Source organism: Lepidochelys kempii, chromosome 22, assembly GCF_965140285.1.
Source record: "Lepidochelys kempii isolate rLepKem1 chromosome 22, rLepKem1.hap1, whole genome shotgun sequence".
Classification (NCBI taxonomy): domain Eukaryota; kingdom Metazoa; phylum Chordata; order Testudines; family Cheloniidae; genus Lepidochelys; species Lepidochelys kempii.
In genome coordinates, this window is record NC_136401.1 from 7,359,716 (window position 1) to 7,378,513 (window position 18,798).

General features: G+C 53.4%; 1 protein-coding gene across 1 annotated transcript; it reads left to right on the forward strand.

The window, feature by feature from the left end:
- The first annotated feature begins 281 nt into the window (after positions 1–281).
- On the forward strand, positions 282–17,702 carry FOXRED1 (FAD dependent oxidoreductase domain containing 1). The gene is made up of 11 exons (XM_073321121.2): positions 282–481; positions 4,137–4,357; positions 5,683–5,793; positions 6,557–6,675; positions 7,618–7,712; positions 9,088–9,189; positions 10,669–10,742; positions 11,800–11,960; positions 12,504–12,633; positions 13,549–13,653; positions 14,191–17,702. Exons 1-11 carry the CDS (start codon positions 346–348, stop codon positions 14,443–14,445), a joined length of 1,509 nt encoding a protein of 502 aa, XP_073177222.1. The 5' UTR covers positions 282–345; the 3' UTR covers positions 14,446–17,702.
- The last annotated feature ends 1,096 nt before the right edge of the window (positions 17,703–18,798 follow it).

The following is an 18,798-nucleotide window of genomic DNA, read 5'->3' on the forward strand; positions in this document are numbered from 1 at the left end:
GTCCGTTCTACGCATACGGACGGCCCGGCGGCGGGGACTGCCCTATCCGCGCCCGCTGTCGGGAGGCGGAGCCAGCAGTAGCGTCATTGATTGGCCCCTTATGGTTAAATGCCCGCCCCTGAAGAGGTGGGTGCCGGAGCACGGGGCCGGCGGATTGGTCAGTCCCCGTTCGTGGGCGAGGTCCAATCGGGGAAAGGCAGACATGGAGGACGCGGATTGGAGGCTTGCCCGGGGGGTGGAGTAGTGTGGTTGGAGGCTATTGGTCCGCGCGGGGACGGCGGTCGGGGGCGGGGCCTGCCGGGCCCTGCCGGCGGCCCGCGTGGGGGGTGGGCTGGTCTGGCCGGCATGATCCGGGCTGGGCGCTTGTGCCGGGGCTTGGGGCGCCCCCGTCCCCTCCCGCTGCCCGCCCCCGCCGGGGGCTCCGCGCCACGGTCCCGCCAGCTCCGCACCGGCCTCCCGCAGCGCCGGGACCTCTTCAGAGGTGGGGGGGCCCGGGGGGCTGGGGCGGAGATGGGAGGGGGAGTCTCCGGGCTCGGCTGAGGGGGGGGGTCCGGGCTCGGCTGGGGGCTGGGGCGGAGATGGGAGGGGGAGTCTCCGGGCTCGGCTGAGGGGGGGGGTCCGGGCTCGGCTGGGGGCTGGGGCGGAGATGGGAGGGGGAGTCTCCGGGCTCGGCTGAGGGGCGGGGGTCCGGGCTCGGCTGGGGGATGGGGGGAGTCTCCGGGCTCGGGTGGGGGCTGGGGCGGAGATGGGAGGGGGAGTCTCCGGGCTCGGCTGGGGGTGGGGGTCCGGGCTCGGCTGGGGGATGGGACGGAGATGGGAGGGGGAGTCTCCGGGCTCGGCTGAGGGGGCGGGGTCCGGGCTCGGCTGGGGCGGAGATGGGAGGGGGAGTCTCCGGGCTCGGCTGCGGGGGGTGGTCCGGGCTCGGCTGGGGGCTGGGGCAGAGATGGGAGGGGGAGTCTCCGGGCTCGGCTGGGGGATGGGGGGGGGTCCGGGCTCGGCTGGGGGATGGGGGGGGGGGTCCGGGCTCGGCTGGGGGCTGGGGCAGAGATGGGAGGGGGGGAGCCCGGCCTCGGCGAGGTCCTGGGGCTCCCCATGGCATCGGGGTGCGATGTTCCGCCCAGCTGCCGCAGGACGGTCCCAGCTCCCTGGTCCGGGAGCGCCCCAAGCAGGGGCTGGGCATGGCCTGGGGCTGAGGGGTGCGCTCACCTGCTCAGCGCCCCTCCTGCCTTTGCCCTGTCGCGGATGGAGCGACTTCCCCAGCGGGCTGTGCGCAGAGACCTGCTGCCCGGGGCTAGCCACCTTAACCCGCCTGCCTCAAGGTCTCCCTGCCCTGCAAGGGGCCGGGGAAAGCCTCCTCTCATGGCTCAAGCAGAGGGCTGGGAGCCAGGACCCCTGGGTTCCATCTGCAACCTTGGGCAGGGTCCTGCCTCTCCCCATGTCTCGGTTTCCCGTCTGTATGAGGAGGGGGAGGGGGGTTATTTGTATTCCTGGATCAGGACCCCCTTGTGCTAGGGCTGTACAAACACAGAACGGACACTTAGCCTGGCTATCGGGCTAAATTCATTCTTGTTCCTAGAATGCTCTGAACTCAGGTAGAAGGTGCTAGAGGTGGGCAAAGTGTCACCCCATGGGCACGTGGTGCCAGGCAACCCAGGCTCCCCTATGTTAATCGGAGTTTGTCACAGCGGCTGGGTTCACTATTAACCCACCTTTCATATTTTTCCTACAACTTTAGTCTCTTGTGGCCAAGTTGCTCCCCAGCAGCCTCGTCATTGGTGTCTCTCCAGTGGGTAATTCAGCCCCTTAATTTTAGCGTTAAGAGGCATGTAGTGGAGAGGGCACTGGATGGGACTCAGAAGAGCTAGGTGAACTTCCTGGCTCTGCCATTGGCCTGCTGGGTGACCATGGGCAAGTCATGTCTCTCTGTGCCTCAGTTTCCCCATCTGTAAAACGAGGCTAACGATACTGACTTCCTTTATAAAATGCTTTCAGATTTGTGGCTGAAAAGCACTATATAACATTAGGTATTACTATTGAACATGTTTATAAAGACAGGTTGTTAAATTGGATTCATCCAGCTCTTAAAGATAAATACCAGGGGTCAGATTCCAACCTGGTGGTAGCGAACTTTGATCCATGTTCTGTGTAGCAATGAATATGTGATGCACAGGGGCGGTGGAAAGAGACTGAACTCTATTTCCTGGGCTCAGTTACATGACCTTGATAAGGGTTACAAAAGGTTAACAGGCTTGTCACATCGCAGTAGTCAGTGACTCCAGTGGCTACTGCTAGCTATGGGATCAGCTTTGGATGGATGCCACATGTGATAAGAAAAGAGTGACATCTTGGTCTCTGGGTTTCCATTAAATATTGGGCTGGCATTGGAACTGGATCACGTGACCATGTGCTGATCTAGATCGCTAACCTGCATGCCAAGAAGGGGACTCTAAAGCGTGTACCCCAGAATGATGCACAAAAGACTGGCCTCTGGGGAGACTAGAATTTATCCTCTTGTTTCCATGGATTCCATATATGCTGTTCTGTTGCATATTCAAAGCAAACGTAACCTCTGTGTGGGTCCCACGCAGCAGAGAAATAAAACTACCAGTGACTGCAGCAAGCTGGGTGGTGACCTGGACATGACATGATATAAGAGAGAAGATGCTTTTTTATTGAATCTCAGGCCAGTTGTCAAAAAAAAAAAAACTCTTCCAAAACTACCATCGCCATTGGCAGTGTTGTCTCCCTTGTTGTCAGTCTGAGCAGAGAAGTCAGGGAATGAATGGGGAGCTGGGACTCAAGTAATTTCTTGGCCCCAGGTGGTCCCTCGAGGGCAAGACTGAGGCCGTATTGGCTGGGCAGTGACAGGGCACCTGCAGAACCTGAACAGAAAAGTTGATTTCCAGGGTTGTCAATTAAGTGGATTCAGTGCAGGTGAAAAATGCTCAACAGAGAAAAAAGTCAATGTAAATCATAGAATATCAGAATTGGAAGGGACCTCAGGAGGTCATCTAGTCCAACCCCCTGCTCAAAGCAGGACCCATCCCCAATTTTTGCCCCAGATCCCTAAATGGCCCCCTCAAGGATTGAACTCCCAACGCTGGGTTTAGCAGGTTAATGCTCAAACCGCTGAGGTATCCCTCCCCCACTTCCAAGACTGGACTGAGGAGCATGTGGTATTTACACGGTAAGGCTTGATCAAAAAGGATGCTGTCAGACTGAGCAGTGAGCCTAAGAAGCAAGGAGTCCCATAGCTGGGATTACACTGGGTCTGAGAGCCAGAGACTGCTCTGCTCCTAGCACCATATAGACTAAATCTGGGTCTCTCCAGCAGCAGAGTTCCTGTGGAGTGTAGCTTTCTTATAGGCTGGGGTGATCTGGGATCATTAAGGGCTTTAGAGGTTAGGACCAGGACCTTAATTTCTGTCCTGGACCAAACGGGGAGCCAGTGGAATGTACAATACACACGTGTGACGTGTTCATATTGGCCTTGGTTAATGAGATATGCTGTTGCAGGCTGAGCCATGTCAGTTTAATTTAGCCCTAGATTGAATGAGGTGCAGTCATCTAGCACGCAGGTGGTGCTGTGAATCTCAGTGGCTATATCCTCATCTGAAAGCAGGGAAGGCGGTTTCCTGCCACACAACGAGGGAAGGAAGAATTCCTCGCCCTAGTGGTAATCTCTGCATCCACCTGCTTGGTCTGATGGCTCAGTTGTAGGTGAAGTTAGAGCACTTCAGTCTTTCCCCTTCCTAAAAACATCATTTGTGACTTTCCTGGGTTGAACCAGAGCCAAACGATCTTTGTCCACCTGCAGAACTCCCCCAGTTGTCGGGACGTCTTGGGGATGGCAGAGGCTGTATCAGTGGAGAAGGGAGATGTGCCGTTATCTGCATGTCACTAGAGCCTGGGCCTCGTGACTTTACCACATGGTTAATGGAAAACAGAGAAGGGAAGTGTGTCTTGAGCCTTGCCTGAACTTGCCCAGCAAACGCAGTGCCCCTCTGCCTAACGCTGCCCCGCTCTCCCTGCGTTACACTTGCATAGCCCTGTTTGGGCTGGTGATTGCTCCTGCTGTCTGGATTTCTCATGCTGGAAGAGGGTGAGCCAGCTAACAATCCCGTCTCTCTTTACAGACCTGGAGAAGGAGGTGGTGAAGTTCCAGAAGAAGTTAAAAGAGAGCCTCCCGGGCAGTGATTGGGACCCCATGGGTACCACAAAGGGTCTCCCTCCTGAGCGCGCAGATGTGGTCATCGTGGGGGGAGGGGTGATGGGTTGGTCCGTGGCCTACTGGTTGAAGGCGCTGGAGCCCCGGAGAGATGCGCTCCGAGTGGTTGTGATTGAGAAGGACCCAATGGTAAGTTACCCCTGGGAAGGCTACCACTAAAATATGCAGCATCCCGGAGTCTCGTTTAGGCAAGGGTTTAGAAAATGAGCTGAACTCCAAGTGCTGTGGCTGCACTGCAGACCCAACCCACCATGTCCCCCTCCTTGCACCAGGTCTCCCTCCCCACACAAGGAAGATTCGCGTCCATAAAAGGTGAGCATCTTAGCCACCAGAGCAGTTGGGGCAGTGGAATGGGCTCCCCCGGGAAGGGCTGGAGGCTGCAGAGACTGATCAGAGAAGGGGTCAGTGGGGAAGGAGTTAGTGACTGGCCCTGCAGAATCATAGACTATCAGGGTTGGAAGGGACCTCAGGAGGTCATCTAGTCCAACCCCCTGCTCAAAAGCAGGACCCATCCCCAATTAAATCATCCCAGAGATCAGGGTTGGGCCAGGTGATTCAGTAGTGACTCTAAGACCAGCATACAGGGGGTTACAATGTTCCAGCCCATTTATTTTGATCAAGGACTCCCATGTTCCATGGTGTTAAAATAGATCAGCACCTGTGTGTTCAAGACATTGCTTGGGCAGAGCCAGGACACACCAGTAGGTCACTTGGCCTCTGCTGTGTCTGCATTGGAGCTTGATAAATTTAAGAATGGGATTGTATGGGGCTGCCTGTACTGACGCAGGAGGTCCCTTCCGGTCCTGAGATCTTCTGATTTGTCTTTGCATCTGTGAGTTCGTCCTTGTTCCTCACCATCCTATTTCTTTACCCATTAATGACCAGGATGGGGCTGCTGCGGGCTTTGGCCACCCATAACGGGGTAACTGCATCCCTGCTCTTTTAGGGTCTCCCTAACGTCTAGGATAACCCCCTGCAAATGCTGGGCTAGGGACAGCATGTGGGGGCAGGGCTTGCTAATGCGAGATGCAGCCTCAAGGTCAGTGGTTGGACTCCAGCCCAGGTTGGAAGGGACCAAAAGTTGATGCCATCTGCAAGATGTTTGGTGGCCTCTCCAGTTCCCAAAGGGCAAGTGCCCACATCACCCCGTTGATAATCTCAGGAGGCCAACACAGGAGTGAATGGTTCATGGAAACTGATCTCCCCTCTGCTCACTAGAGGGAGTTTGCAGGGTTCCTTGGTAGAGCAGCATCAGGGGATTGTTTCACAGCTGCTACTTGTCCTGGCTTTGCTCTGTGAACAGGCAAGTTCAGTCCCCAGGGCTGTTGGGCCCGGGCCTTTCACCAGCACTAGAGCCTGTGAGAGGGAAGAACTGAAAACTAGCTGCCTCGTTTCTGTTCTGGTAACTCTGCCATCCTGACCATCCTTCCCCTGCCCCTTTGGCTTCCCTACAGTACTCGCAAGCCTCCACGGTGCTTTCTGCAGGAGGGATTCGGCAGCAGTTCTCCTTGCCAGAAAACATCCAGATGTCCCTCTACTCAGCATTCTTCCTGCGCACGATCAACGTACGTTACGCTGGCCAAGGTCTGAAGGGAGGCGCTAGGGCCCTGACTCTCCAGGGGCCTCAACGCCTGCAAGCGCCGTGCTAGAGAGAGTTTGGAGTCAGGAAGCGTAGGGGAGCTACAGGCATGCTGAACCCCCTTGTCGCCATGGCTGCAGATGGAGCGTAGTATAGTTCATTTAATTAGCTGTGTGTGTGACAATGTATTCGCTGCTGCATTGCTTATACCTGCTTGTGGGCCTGGTGTAAATCCGGAGTGGCTCTGGATTTACACAAGTGTCTCACATCGCTATTTCACCTGTCTCTCTTCTGGGAGAGAATGATCAGTCAGTGGCCTATGCTTAGTAATACCTCGGGCTTTCTGTTGTTCTTTGTGTGCTGAAGCACAGTACAAACAGTAACCAGGCCACATTCTGCGTGGCCACGCAAGGGATCTAGGTTCGAGTCCCATCTTCGCTCCCAAGCTGACAAGTGCTGGGAAATGTACGTAGGTGATGCTGTCGATCACTAGGGAGACTGAGGGGGCCTATGCAGCTTGTCAGCGACCCCTCTGGCAGAGCAAAAAGCCGCACTGACGGGCTCAAGGGAGGTCTCTAGCAGAGGAGGACAGGTCATTCTGAGGGGGTTGCCAAACCAGAGCAGCTCCTCCATTTTACGGGGAGATAATGCAGTGATGGTCTCTTGAATGGGTCCCAGGTCCTTCTCCCTCTGCGTCTGCCTGAATCAGATCAGTGACTGGAGTGTTGACGGGAGCTCTCTGTCCCCAGGAGCATTTGGGGGTTGTGAACGAGCCGCCCATAGATATTCAGTTTAACCCCTCGGGATACCTCTTCCTGGCCTCGGAGGACAGAGCTGCCGTGTTGGAGGAGAACGTGCACATTCAGAGGTACAGCCCCTCGGCGGGTGAAACAGTGGGAGCTGGGAAGCGAGGCAGTGGATGTAGTGGCTGATATTGGCCAGCCAACCTTGTTTCAAGGCTGAGCTTGATAAGTTTATGGAGGGGGTGGTATGATGAGACTGCCTACAGTGGCATGTAGCCCATCTGCGACTGCTAGCAGCAGATATTTCTGATGGCTGGTGATGGGACACTAGATTGGGGAGGAGGGGCCTCTAAGTTACTACAGCAAATTCTTTCCCAGATGTCTGGCTGGTGGGTCTTGCTCTCAGTGTCTAACTGGGGGGGTTGGGAAGGAATTTTCCACTGGGTCAGATTGACAGAGACCCTGGGAGTTTTTCTCCTTCCTCTGCAGTGTGGGGCACGGGTCACTTGCTGGTTTAAACTAGTGTAAATGATGGATTCTCTGTAACTTGAAGTCTTTAAACCATGATTTGAGGATGTCAGTAACTCAGCGAGAGGTTAGGGGTCTATTACAGGAGTGGGTGGGTGAGGTTCTGTGGCCTGTGATGTGCAGGAGGTCAAACTAGATCATCACGATGGTCCCTTCTGGCCTTAAAGTCCCTGGATAGCGAATTCTGTAGCAAAGGGCCTTCTACTGAGAATGTCCAGCCCTTGTGACCTTTACACTGTGGGTCTCCAGATGAAGCGTCCCTGTGTGAGGAGCAGGAAGAGAGATGGACTTGAGCTAGCTGGGACCTAGCACATGAAGGGGTTTAGGGATGAGGAGCCTTGTACCATTAGCATGGGGAGGAGGTCTGGAGAGAGAGAAGCAGAACTGCTATCAAGTTACGGTAAACATCCTGGATTTCCATTTTTTTCTCCTAGTGGTTATGCTTCATTCTCTCCAGATCTTCTCCCACGTGTTTCCTAACAATAGCTGTATCAGGACTAAAACCAGCGTGTTCTAATGTATATTTAATGGCTTTTCAGGGCTGAAGGAGCTGAGGTCTGCCTTCTGTCACCAGCACAACTGAAGAAGAAGTATCCATGGATAAATACCAATGATGTGGCTGTGGCATCCTATGGTATCTAATTGCTAGACCCCTGCTCACCCCATGGGGGAATGGAACTCCCTTTGCACATCAGTCTCACTAAATATTAGAGGAGTAAAATTAAAAAGAAAATGTAACAGATGTTTCTGAAACTACGAAAGGAACTGAAAAGACCAGCTTTCATTTCAAGGGCCAATCCTGCTGTTAGATATTAAGTGCAAAACTACACCTAAATGCCATGTTAGGGCTGAAAAATCAAAGTCCAGAGTAAGAGAGTGCCAAAAATTAAGGTTTCTGATAAATATTTAACGCAGCTTGTTACATGTCTGTTTCATGGCACATCTCTAATAATAAAACCAACAGTATAACAGGGCTTTCATTTAACAAGGCAGATGGGAATATCATTAAGATTGTATGTACAATATGGCCATGTAAACGTAACTTTTAGGTGGTTGATTTCTCAATTGTACACTAATATTTAGGTTTTTGCATTGAATTTCCCTGTTTTTTCCTTGGGGAAATAGAGGGGAGAAACTCGGCAATACTTTTTCTGACCGATCTGCAGAGAACACGCTTAACTGAAGGCATCACTGCATCAGACTGGGGAGGGGGACTAGAATTCAGATGCATTTGCGTAGAGATGCTGACTTTACATTTTCACACCTCCAAAATTATCGTACTGACTTCCTTTAAATTTGAACTGTTTTCCCTTCCCCATTGAGGTCTATAAATCAAGCCAAGTTTAAAATTTCTAGCTTCACCCATTTGAGTTATCGGAGCATAAAAATGCTCAGTTGGAATGTGTGGGGAAAGTGTTTTATCTTCCTGGCTGCTTGACTTGGAAATAACAGGACTGATCTCATTCAGACTCTCCAAACAAATTCACCTTTTGGATGAGCCCAAACACGGAACCATACAGACCAATGAGAATTTGTTTGGCAAGACTGAAAAACAAAAATGGAGGTAGAATGGAAGCTGGAATTCACCCTTCATTAAAGTGCTCCTTCCTGGGAACTGGTGTAACTTTTATGTAACTATAAGTTAAATACTTGTCTGTTGCTGAATGATACCTGTATATTAAAGAAAAAAATTGATACCTTAAGCAGCAATAAACTCTAGTTGGCCTAGCTAACTCACCTCCTCTATAAAATAGGGATAATAATACATACGTTTCTGCATAATGCATCTGCTAAACGCACAGGTATTTATGCACATACTTACCTTTGTGCCTGTGACTAATTCTGTTGACTTCAGTGGAACCTTTCATGCATAGAGTTAAGTGTGAGCACAAGTGTCTGTAGGACGGGGGCTGTACTTTGCAGGCATCCTACATGTAGGGCGCTTGTGTGGGTGAATGGTTGCTTTGTTCATGCCTGCTCTTCCATGTGACCATTTCTTCTTTCTTTAGGCCTAGAAAATGAGGGTTGGTTTGATCCTTGGTCCCTCCTCACTGCCTTCAGGAGAAAAGCAATGTCCATGGGTGTTTGTCAGTGCTTCGGAGAAGTGACGTGTAAGTGAGCCCCTCTCACTGTTTGAGGCTGGCAAGTAGTTTTGACCCCCCTGTAGGGTTGTCGCAATACCATGTGCTGAGATCCTCCCAGCTAAGCAGCGTTGTATCTGGTCATTACTTGGATGGGAGACCTCAAAGGCGCATGTAAGGTTGCGAATCGTAGTGTTAGGGATTCGGTACTGATCCAGCTGGGTACTAGGGGTTGCTCAGCTGGTCCAGAGGTGTTGCTGAGCTGCTATCTTTAAAATAAGATGGAAAAATTAATACAGGTGATAAAATGAAATAAATAGCTGCCAAAACCACTTAAGACCTTGAATCAGAAACAAAAGTGTGTAGGTGTAAGTTCTGGAAATGTATTTTAGAAACAATTGATATCCTCTGTTGGCCCAGATTGGAGTCCAGGATTCTGTTTCCCCTGCCACAGTTTGCTGGGGATGTCACAGACACTAAAGCAGTGCATGTAAGGTAACTCCTTGCCCTGCTTTTGAAATCGGGGATTTCATCAGCTGTAGTAGGAGAAGCAGAGTGCTGAGCTTAGGGCTTGGAACCAAAGGCTTTTTACCTGCCAAACATTTAATTAAAAAATAAACAGACAAACCTGCCAAACGTTTTCTAGTCCATTTCCTCATGTGCTCTTTTCAAATTATAGTAGATGAAGCATTGGAGAATATCTCCTGTAAGGAACAGTGCAGGCCTGTTCTCAGCGACTCACCTAAATGGTACCACATGGGACAGTCCATTTCTGATGCCTTTGATTCTATGTTAAATTCCATGGCTGTCTATCTGAAGAACTGTGGAATGGGTAAATGAGCAGATGGGGATTAATGGAATAAGGACAGAGCTGGGAGTCAGGGGACAGCCGGTCTATTCCTAGCTCTGCCACAATATCACTACGTGACTTTGGGCAAGTCACTTAATCTCTCTGTGTCTTTGTTTCTCCATCTGTAACATGTGGCTAAGGACAGTTATCTATCTTTGTAAAGAGTTTTGAGATCTATGGCTGAAAAGCACTGTATGAGAGTCAAGTATATTTACAGCATCTATTATCCATTATCTCTGATGTATTCTTGGTCTCGGGTGGTTTAGCACAAGTTACATTTCTCCGTAATCTGTCTAGTGATTTTTCCCCCCCCTGTTTTGCTGTGACTCGCTCGTGAGCTGTGTGCCTGCCCGTTACCGATCACTGTACGGTACAGATCAGTGAGTGAACACAGGGACAGAGCAGGGATCATGAAATGTACTGAAAACAAATAAACAGCTGTTAGAGGTTTTAGTTTGAATGTAAATGGGACTGTAGGCTATTCTCTAGCAATGATGGGTAATTCTGCACTGTGGAGAGCTGGTCTTTGTGTGTTACTTACAAGCTGTGCAAATTAGCCAGTTGTGCCTGCTGCAGATAGGCCCAGATCCTCAGAGGTATTTGAAGGGAGTGAGCAAATTGCTGTTTGCTGCATGTTTTTTTCTGTTTCTCTTTCCCAGCCTTTACCATCTCCTCCCGAGAAATAATGACGCCTGAGGGGGAGCTGACCTTCTCCCGCATTAATTATGTCCGCGTAAGTAATCCCCCAGTGGTCTGGTCCCACTGGTAGTGTCATGTCTCAGACAGGAGAGATCTGTGATGCGTCCTGGGCTTGACCCTACTGATCACCTGCGTGGAAGAAAAATGATGATCTCCTAAGACATACACACTAGGGGGCTGAGTGGGGGTCATACAGTTAACCCTGACCTGGGGATATTTTAACAGTGAGGGTAATTGGCCATTAGAACAGCTCCTTGAGGGTCGTGGTGGGTTCGCCATTACTTGGAGTTTTTCAGATTGAGACTGGGTGGCTTCCAAAAACCTGCACTGTAGTTCAGCCACAAGTCACGGGGCCCGGTGCAGAAGTCACGGGGCAGAATCCCCTGGCCTATGCTACACTGGAGGTCAGACTGGATGATAGCTGGTCCTTCTGGTCTTGAAATCCGAACACACTGCATAACTGAAAAAGCTTCCTTCTCCTTTGTGTGGGGCCACGTGTCCGTGGGAGCCAGGGTACCAACACAGCGATACCTCCTAGTCCAAGAACCTAGGCAGTGGGTTTCCAGAGGTGGTGGGACTCCAGATTCTACTCCCACCTCTGCCAGGGACTCATTGTGTGATGCTCCCTCCATGCTTCATTTTCTCCCCACTCCCCCCAGTGAGGTAAGTCACTAATATTATCTCACTTTAACAGATGGGGAAACTGAGGCACAGAGTGATGATGGGACTCACCCAAGACCACGTTCTGAGTCAGTGGCAGAGCCGGGAAGAGAACTGGGTTCTCTTGCGGCCCAGCCTCATGCTATAACCACAAGACCATCTTTGTCTCTCCTCACTGCTTCCTGCTCTCCAGCACCCTATGCACAGCCGCTCCTGCCCTCCCCCTTCTCTTGCTCTGCCCCATGAAGCAGTGGCTCCCCAACATCTGTTTCCAGTGCAGGGTAATTCGGGGGGCAGTTCCCCTCTTTATTCCATGACACCCGCTCCAGTGCAGCGCTGTTGCTCTGCCTGGAAAGCCTTCAAGGGGCATCTGGCACCCAGGGCTCTTTGGGGTCTATTAAGCTCACTGCTCTCCCCCTTGTGCCTTCCAGGTCCACATGCCCAACAGTTTGGAATACCAGCCCGTGGAGTGCTCCCTGGTGGTCAATGCAGCTGGCCCCTGGTCACAGAAGCTGGCCGAGATGGCCAGCGTTGGGATCGGGCCACCCGACACCCAAGAAGGGATCAAGCTACCCGTGGAGCCCAAGAAAAGGTGCAGGTTAAATAACGTGGCGTGGGTGGGATTTGTGACACAGGATCCTTGGATGTGTGAGGTGTGGGCATTGATTTGCACATTCAGGTTTGATTCCTTCTCCGGGGACTCCCATATCTCCCCCAAGGGGGTGAGCTGGGGAAGAGCCAAGTGAAGCTTCAGCGCAAGAGCTGACTAGGTTAAGCGGTCAAATGAGGTGTGTTCCCTCAGGGCGACTCCGCTGTGCTCGGGACCGTAGGGCGGCCAGAAATACCCTGCTCTCGGTTCTGTTGCTCTGGGAAGGTGGACAAGCAGAAGCCTTGGAAATTGGGAAGGCCTGGGAGGTTGGATTCTGACTGCCTGGCTTGGGTGAACACTGGCATAGTGCCCGGCGCTGTCCAGGAGGCGGATAAAAAGGCAGCCCCTGCCCCAAACTGCTCGTACCTTCCGGAAACTTCTTCCCTGGGTCTGCTCTGGCTCCCAGGGCTCTGGCTGAACCCCGGGAAGAGGTGGGGGTTGGCCTTCAGTCCCTTAGCCAACTCACCCCGCCCCCGCTACCCCCAGGTATATCTTTGTGTGGCACTGCCCTGATGGGCCTGGCCTGGACTGTCCCATGCTGGTTGACACCACGCAGGCTTATTTCCGCCGGGAAGGCATGGGAGGCAACTACTTGGGAGGCCTCAGCCCACCAGAGGTGAGTCAGTCGGGGTCTCGAGGCAGTCGTAACCAGCGAAGCATCTCGTAAAGGGGGAAGCGGGGAGGGCTCAGCGGGGGAGCGATAGCCCCGTAATCGGGGGCGGGGGAGCAATGGCCCTATAGATATGGGGGGAACTGGATTTAGTGACGTCAGACTGCCCCCGCAGTCAGGACATGCCGTGATGCATGCCCCTCCCCTCACCCACAGCAACGGGCAACTCGCACCGTGGAGGCAGTCTGGGTTCAGTTAAACGGGAACCAACAGAGGGGGAGTGTTTTCAGTCGCTCACCAGCGCCCTCTCTGGCTGATTGATTCAGCGTTGATGAACTGCAGGGAGCATCCCGTCCTAGGAGGGAAAGGCTGCAGTGCAGGACTCAGGAGGGGGACGGTGTAATGGAAACGGCTTTTGGCAGATCCGAGTCTCCCCCCATGGACTGAGCGGCTCTGCTCCTACGCTGTCAGACACAGCCCTGGAGCACACATAATCGGTCCCTTTGGAGTGGGGAATTTTCCATGGCAGCAATGGGGCTCGGCAGCGTCTCTCCAGCATCAGGAGCAGATGCGTCCACCCCATCCTTACAGAATCCCAGACTCGCCCGGGTCCAGTTACAACCTCCCTGGGAGCTCTCAGTGCTGGAGCTCCACAGGAGCCGAATGGAACCAGCCCGCCCCCACCAGCGTCCCTGGACAGTGACCTGCTCCCCTAGACTGGGCTCTGTAACCCCACAGCCAGCACCCAAGCCCAGCTCCGTCACACTGCCATGCAGAACAGCCCTGCTGCCCCCTGAATGCTTGTTCTCGAGCCGCCTCTCCCAGCTCAGGCTGCTAACAGGTAGCTCCCTGCTGAGCTCTGGCACCAGGGCCGTGGGTCGCTGTCTGGGTGACAAACCCTGTCTTTGGTCCCACCCCCAGGAGGAAGAGCCAGACATCCAAGACCTGGAAGTCGATCACAATTTCTTCCAGGAGAAGATCTGGCCCCGTCTGGCCCATCGGGTGCCGGTGTTCGAGTCCCTGAAGGTAACAGGCCTGTGCATCCCTGTGCTTGTTCACCTTGAGAAAAGAGGAGGAAGTGAACGTCTCTCCCTCTCTCTCCCCGTCCCGGTGGGGCTGGTCCGTGACTTGGAGAACCCCGGGGAAGGGGAAGGTTTGCCGATGTGATCGGATGGCAGTGCAGGAGCGCCCAAGCTGGCAGGGCTACAGCAGCTCGTATCCCTGCGGCGGTATCAGGATGGGTGGCTGGTGGGGATGATGGGCCAGTGAGAGGAGCGTCAGGAGCTACTTTAAAGTGACAGCCCTGGAGGTGGGAGGCCTCTGTCCTCGAAGTGGGAACAACACAGAGCAAGCTTCCCCCTCGTGCAGCCCTCCCCATGAGACACTCCTCAGGCGTGAGAGGTGAGTTTGGTTGATCTGTTCATTCCTGGGCCTCCCGGCTGCGGCTGCCAACATGGGGGGCTAGGGGGTGTCAATGCCAGTGTGAGGTGGGGTTTCCTGGTGGATAGGTCAGTCCCACTGGCAGAAGGCCTGCAAGGCCCTGAGTGTGTGTTCTTTGGGCAGGTGAAGAGTGCCTGGGCTGGCTACTATGACTACAACACGTTTGACCAGAACGCCGTGCTGGGCCCTCACCCGCTGGTGGAGAATATGCTCTTCATCACGGGGTTCAGCGGGCACGGGCTGCAGCTGTCGCCAGCGGCAGGCAGGGCTGTGGCCGAGCTCATTCTGGAAGGCAAGTTCATGACCATCAACATGGAGAAGTTCTCCTTCAACAGGTTCGTCTCTGGGGAGCAGGTCCTCGAGAGGAACATTATCTGAGAGCTTGGAACGAATCAGCCAGTTGGTGGGTCCCACCTCCTCTCCTCCCCAGAGCCGTAACACTCTGTCTGCTCCCATGAGCATCTCGGAGCTCTGCAGCCTGACGCCAGCTTGTTAGTTCAGGATCCTGATTGGAAACTGAGGTACGGAGAGAAGTGACTTGCCATAGGCCATGTCGTATGTTGGTGTCTTAGCTGGGAATAGAATCCAGGCCCCTGCTCTACTCACTGGACAGTGCTGCCTCTTGGAGCTGTTGGTTTTAACTCCTGAATCCCTCTCTCCCAGCTGTTGGCCCAATCACACCATTAGCTGCAGGAGAAAACGCGTGCTCCTGCTCAGTGATGGAGATTGCAGCACCAGGCTAGCAGCAGCCTGTACTCAGACACCCTTTCTACCTGCCTGGTGTCCCGGACATCTCTCGAGGTCTCTGGTGCTGGCTCATCCGGCCCAGAGATTGACAGCATCTGCATATCCCACAAACCATATACAGACCTCCGATAATTGCTGTGTCCAGCTACTGCTAATATGAGCCAGATTCGGCCTGGTGATATGAGGTAAAAGGCCCCACATCCCACTTCACCCCTCGGAGCCATTCACTCCCTGATCCCGCAGCAGAAACAGGCTCTCTCTCCATCCGAGCCTGTGGTATATCTACCTGTTCCCTGTGCCTAACCTCTCCAGGCTCCAAAAGGCACCAGCTCTCTTCTAGGCTCTGCTTATGCTGGGAACAGAAATCAACTGATTGGTTCCGCAGCCTATTGTCTTCCAACTCCTGCATGTAGGGTGAAGTCCTTAACAGCTGGGTGACTAAGAATGGCCTGCATTCTGTTAGAGGCTCTTCTTATGGACCCATGGATCTTAGAGTGCTTTATCTTTATCCCACCCTCCTGTTTCTTTGAGGCCTCATTTTTCTGATCAAATTCCGATTTGGCTAATCATTCTGCCTACCTCCATAGCCCTTCCAGTGCCCCTTTTCTACAGTTGTCTTCACTTCTGATCCCAAACTATTGTATGCTGTTATATGGATGTCACATTCCAGCCCAGAGGTGGCTGAATTCCAGCATTACTTAAAATGGTCCCTGTGTGTAGAATTTTAATTCCCCCCCCGCCCCTCCGGGGTTGCAAAATGCTTTGGTGCCCTTTGGACTGAAGGCACTATAGGAACGGAAGTTCATTGGCACTGTTGGTCTTGGAGGAGGTGGAAAACAAACCTCCCCCCACAACATGTGTCTTTACAGCCAGTGTCTTGTTATTGGCTGTAGCGATCCTCCCCTGAACGCCCTCAGGAGCACGCCATAGCAGCGTCCAGATTCACAGAGCATTAACTTCCCAAAGTGTTCTGAGATTCTTGACTGTAAGGTGCCAAGAGGAGCAAAAACTCACGAATCCCTGCGAGGAGCTGGACTACTAATTGCTCATTCTTCCTGTTGTACGTGGAGCACTGGCCAAGGCAGGAGGATAGTGCTGCTCCTCAGCCAGGGACTGACTGGATTACTGCTGGGGGAATTCTGTGCCACTGCGCATGTGCAGAATTTGTCTCCCGCAGATTTCTTTGCTTCCTCACAGAAAAATGACTTTCTGACAGGGAAGCAAAGGGAAGCCACAAGAGCAGTCATAGGACTCCCCCCCCCCCCGCTCCTCCCCCCAGCTGTATGTTTCAGGTGCCCAGGGCAGCTGGCAGAGAGGTACATCACTGTGGGGCAGGAGGCAAGATGGGAAGACCCAGCTGGTGGCTCCTACCCCGTGCCTGGCTCAGCTGCTAGTCCCGGCTGGGCTGGGGAGAACGGGACTTCCTCTTCCCCTGCACAGTGTCCGAGGCCAGGTCAGACCCATCCCCAGCTTTCTCCCCTGGCTGTAGGAAAGTCTCCAAACTGCCCCCTCACCCCACACTCTTCCTTCACCTATCGCTCCTGAGCTGCAGGGGGAGGGATCACTGTACAGGAAGCTGCTCCCCCTTCTGCCTAGACCCCCTCATACCCAGACCCTCTGGCCAAGCCTCACTTCCCCCATGCTCAGAACCCTGCTCCCCCTGACGACAAACCCCACTCCCTGCACCTGGACCATCTGGACAAGTCACCCACACCTGGATTCCCCACCACACTGAGCATCACTCCCTCAGCATCTGGACACCCCCACCCCCCTCCCACTAAGCTCCCCACACCCAGACCACCACCCCTGCTGAGCCCCAACCACCTTCACCTGGACCCCCTTGCTGCGTCCCATTACCTTTGCACCCAGAACCCCCCAACAAGCCCCTCTCCATCCAGAACCCTGCACTTGGATCTCCCACTGAGTTGCCCCCACCCAGCTTGCCCCACCCAGAGCCCTCTCAACCCACACCTAGATTTCCCCCCCACACACACACTTGGATCCGCCTGTCTCCCACACTTGGTGCACCTGGCACAGAGGGGCAGGGCCCTGGGGTGTTTCTGGGGTAGGCCAGTCCTTGCCCTGTCTCAAGGTTGGGTGCAGCCTCACTGCTGAGTCCATGTTCTGGGGGAGCTGAACAGTGATCTCCCACCTCTGTGCAGCTAGGGGCCTATGCTCCCCAATACCATGCTCGAGCAACCACATTAATTTGACAAATAAAATTTGCCAAATTTTGCAGAATTTTTAACTTTTTGGTGCAGAATTTTTTAATTTTTTTGGCGCAGAATGTAACCTGTTGATGTTACTTAGTGCTGACTCCATTTCAGAGGAACAGAAGTGAAGTCAGGGGTCTGCATGACCCAGAAAAGGAAAATCAAAGCTATTCCAGAGGTGACCGATCACAGCTGGCCCAGATGTGCAAGACACACACTGCTGATCTTCCCTGACTGGCACAGCATGGCCTGGATGCTTGGGCTGACTAACAGCTGAGCTGCTGCCAAACCCAGCCTGGTTTGAGATGGGCTTTCCCTGGGAAGTGGCCATTGCTGGCGGTGGTCACCCCTGCCTTGGGCTAGGAACCAGCAGGGCCAGGCTGTTGCTGTCTAGAATGCTACCACAGCTTTGAGCCCACCCTTGCCTTAAGATGAGTGTGATGCCTGGGGGCCACAGTTGGGCACAGGGGGAGGAGGAGGAGGAGTTTAGAATGGGAAATAGCTCCCAGCTGCTGTCCCATCCCAAGAGTGCTGCAATCTTCTAGGAGATGACCCAGGAAGGCTGTGCCCCTCACCTACCTCACTGCCTCTGTGCCGCTCCAATTGCATGTTAGAGCTTTGTACCAGCTCCTCACTTGTGATCTGTACTGAAATAAAGTCATGATGCAGTGTGGGGCTGTGATGGTGGTGGTTGTGGGTATGTGTGTGGGGCTAAGGACAGTCTGCTCACTCCCCTGCAGGGCGGTACTGCACTTACACTTCATCCAAAGTCACAGGGAAAACTCCCATCAGCTTCAGTGAGCTGTGGTGCAGGGCCTGGCTGAGCCTGCGCACCAGCCCCTGCCCTGTGTCACTGGCAAACCACACTGGGAGAAAGTAAGGAAGCCTGCGTAGAGCAGGGCTGTATGGGGGACCTGGGCTTGCATTTGCATCCCAGCTGGGCTGCTTACCAGACAGCTGGGAGGGGATTCAGCTGTTTTAAGGCTCTGCAGTCTTCGAGGGATGCTTTAGAGCACTGTGACCAAGTGGCCCACTCCACAGCCCCCAGCTCAGAGCTGGCCCCTCAGCTGCCCTCTAAACACTTCCTGTCCCAGAACTCCAGCTGGGTGGTGATCTATGCCCAGTTTCCATCTTCAGAAGCATGTGGTAGATGGATGGTATGTGCTACATTGAGGCTTTGCAGAGGGTTCTTAAACCCCATTGCTCTTCCTTTAATAGCACAAGGAATAGATCTATATAAAAATAACTCCACACGCTTCCCTGCTTTGCTTTCCTCACCCCTCTAGCATGTTCCTAGCATGTGGCCTGTGTTCAGAACCATGGAGACTTCTCTCCCTAGCCCGCTTTCTCCTAGATCAGCTGGTCCATCCACTTCCTCTTTCCTACCCAGCATTTCCTCTTGTGGCTCAGTCAAAGTCTCTCTGGTTTAATATCTCCCACCACCTGGTTCCATTGTCTACTACAGGTAACTTTCTGTTCTCCTAAACCTGGCCCCAGCCTCCTGTAGACAAACTGAGGGGGAAGTGGCTACCTCCAGCTCCAGTTGGCTGCCTTAGCATTATCTTTTGAGCAGCTTGAGAAGTCATGAAAGTGAAGTACTTACCCCTTGTCCTTAGTCTGGTGGGTACCTGTACCAGGTCCTGCCAGCTGTGGTGGTTACATAGCAATAAGCTTGCTTACTTGATTCCCAGGACTCTTAAATCCTTCACTAAAAGCCAGCGATTGTGTCGATGTTACCATAGCACCTGGAGCTCCTACCTGTAGCCCTGGG

What these genes read in the sequence shown, in the direction of transcription:
- FOXRED1 (XM_073321121.2), top strand. Translation starts at nt 346, where the DNA reads ATGATCCGGGCTGGGCGCTTGTGCCGGGGCTTGGGGCGCCCCCGTCCC. An exon ending in TGATTGAGAAGGACCCAATG is followed by an intron (nt 4,358 to 5,682) that starts GTAAGTTACCCC and finishes GCTTCCCTACAG; the next exon opens with TACTCGCAAGCCTCCACGGT. An exon ending in CGGTGTTCGAGTCCCTGAAG is followed by an intron (nt 13,654 to 14,190) that starts GTAACAGGCCTG and finishes TTCTTTGGGCAG; the next exon opens with GTGAAGAGTGCCTGGGCTGG.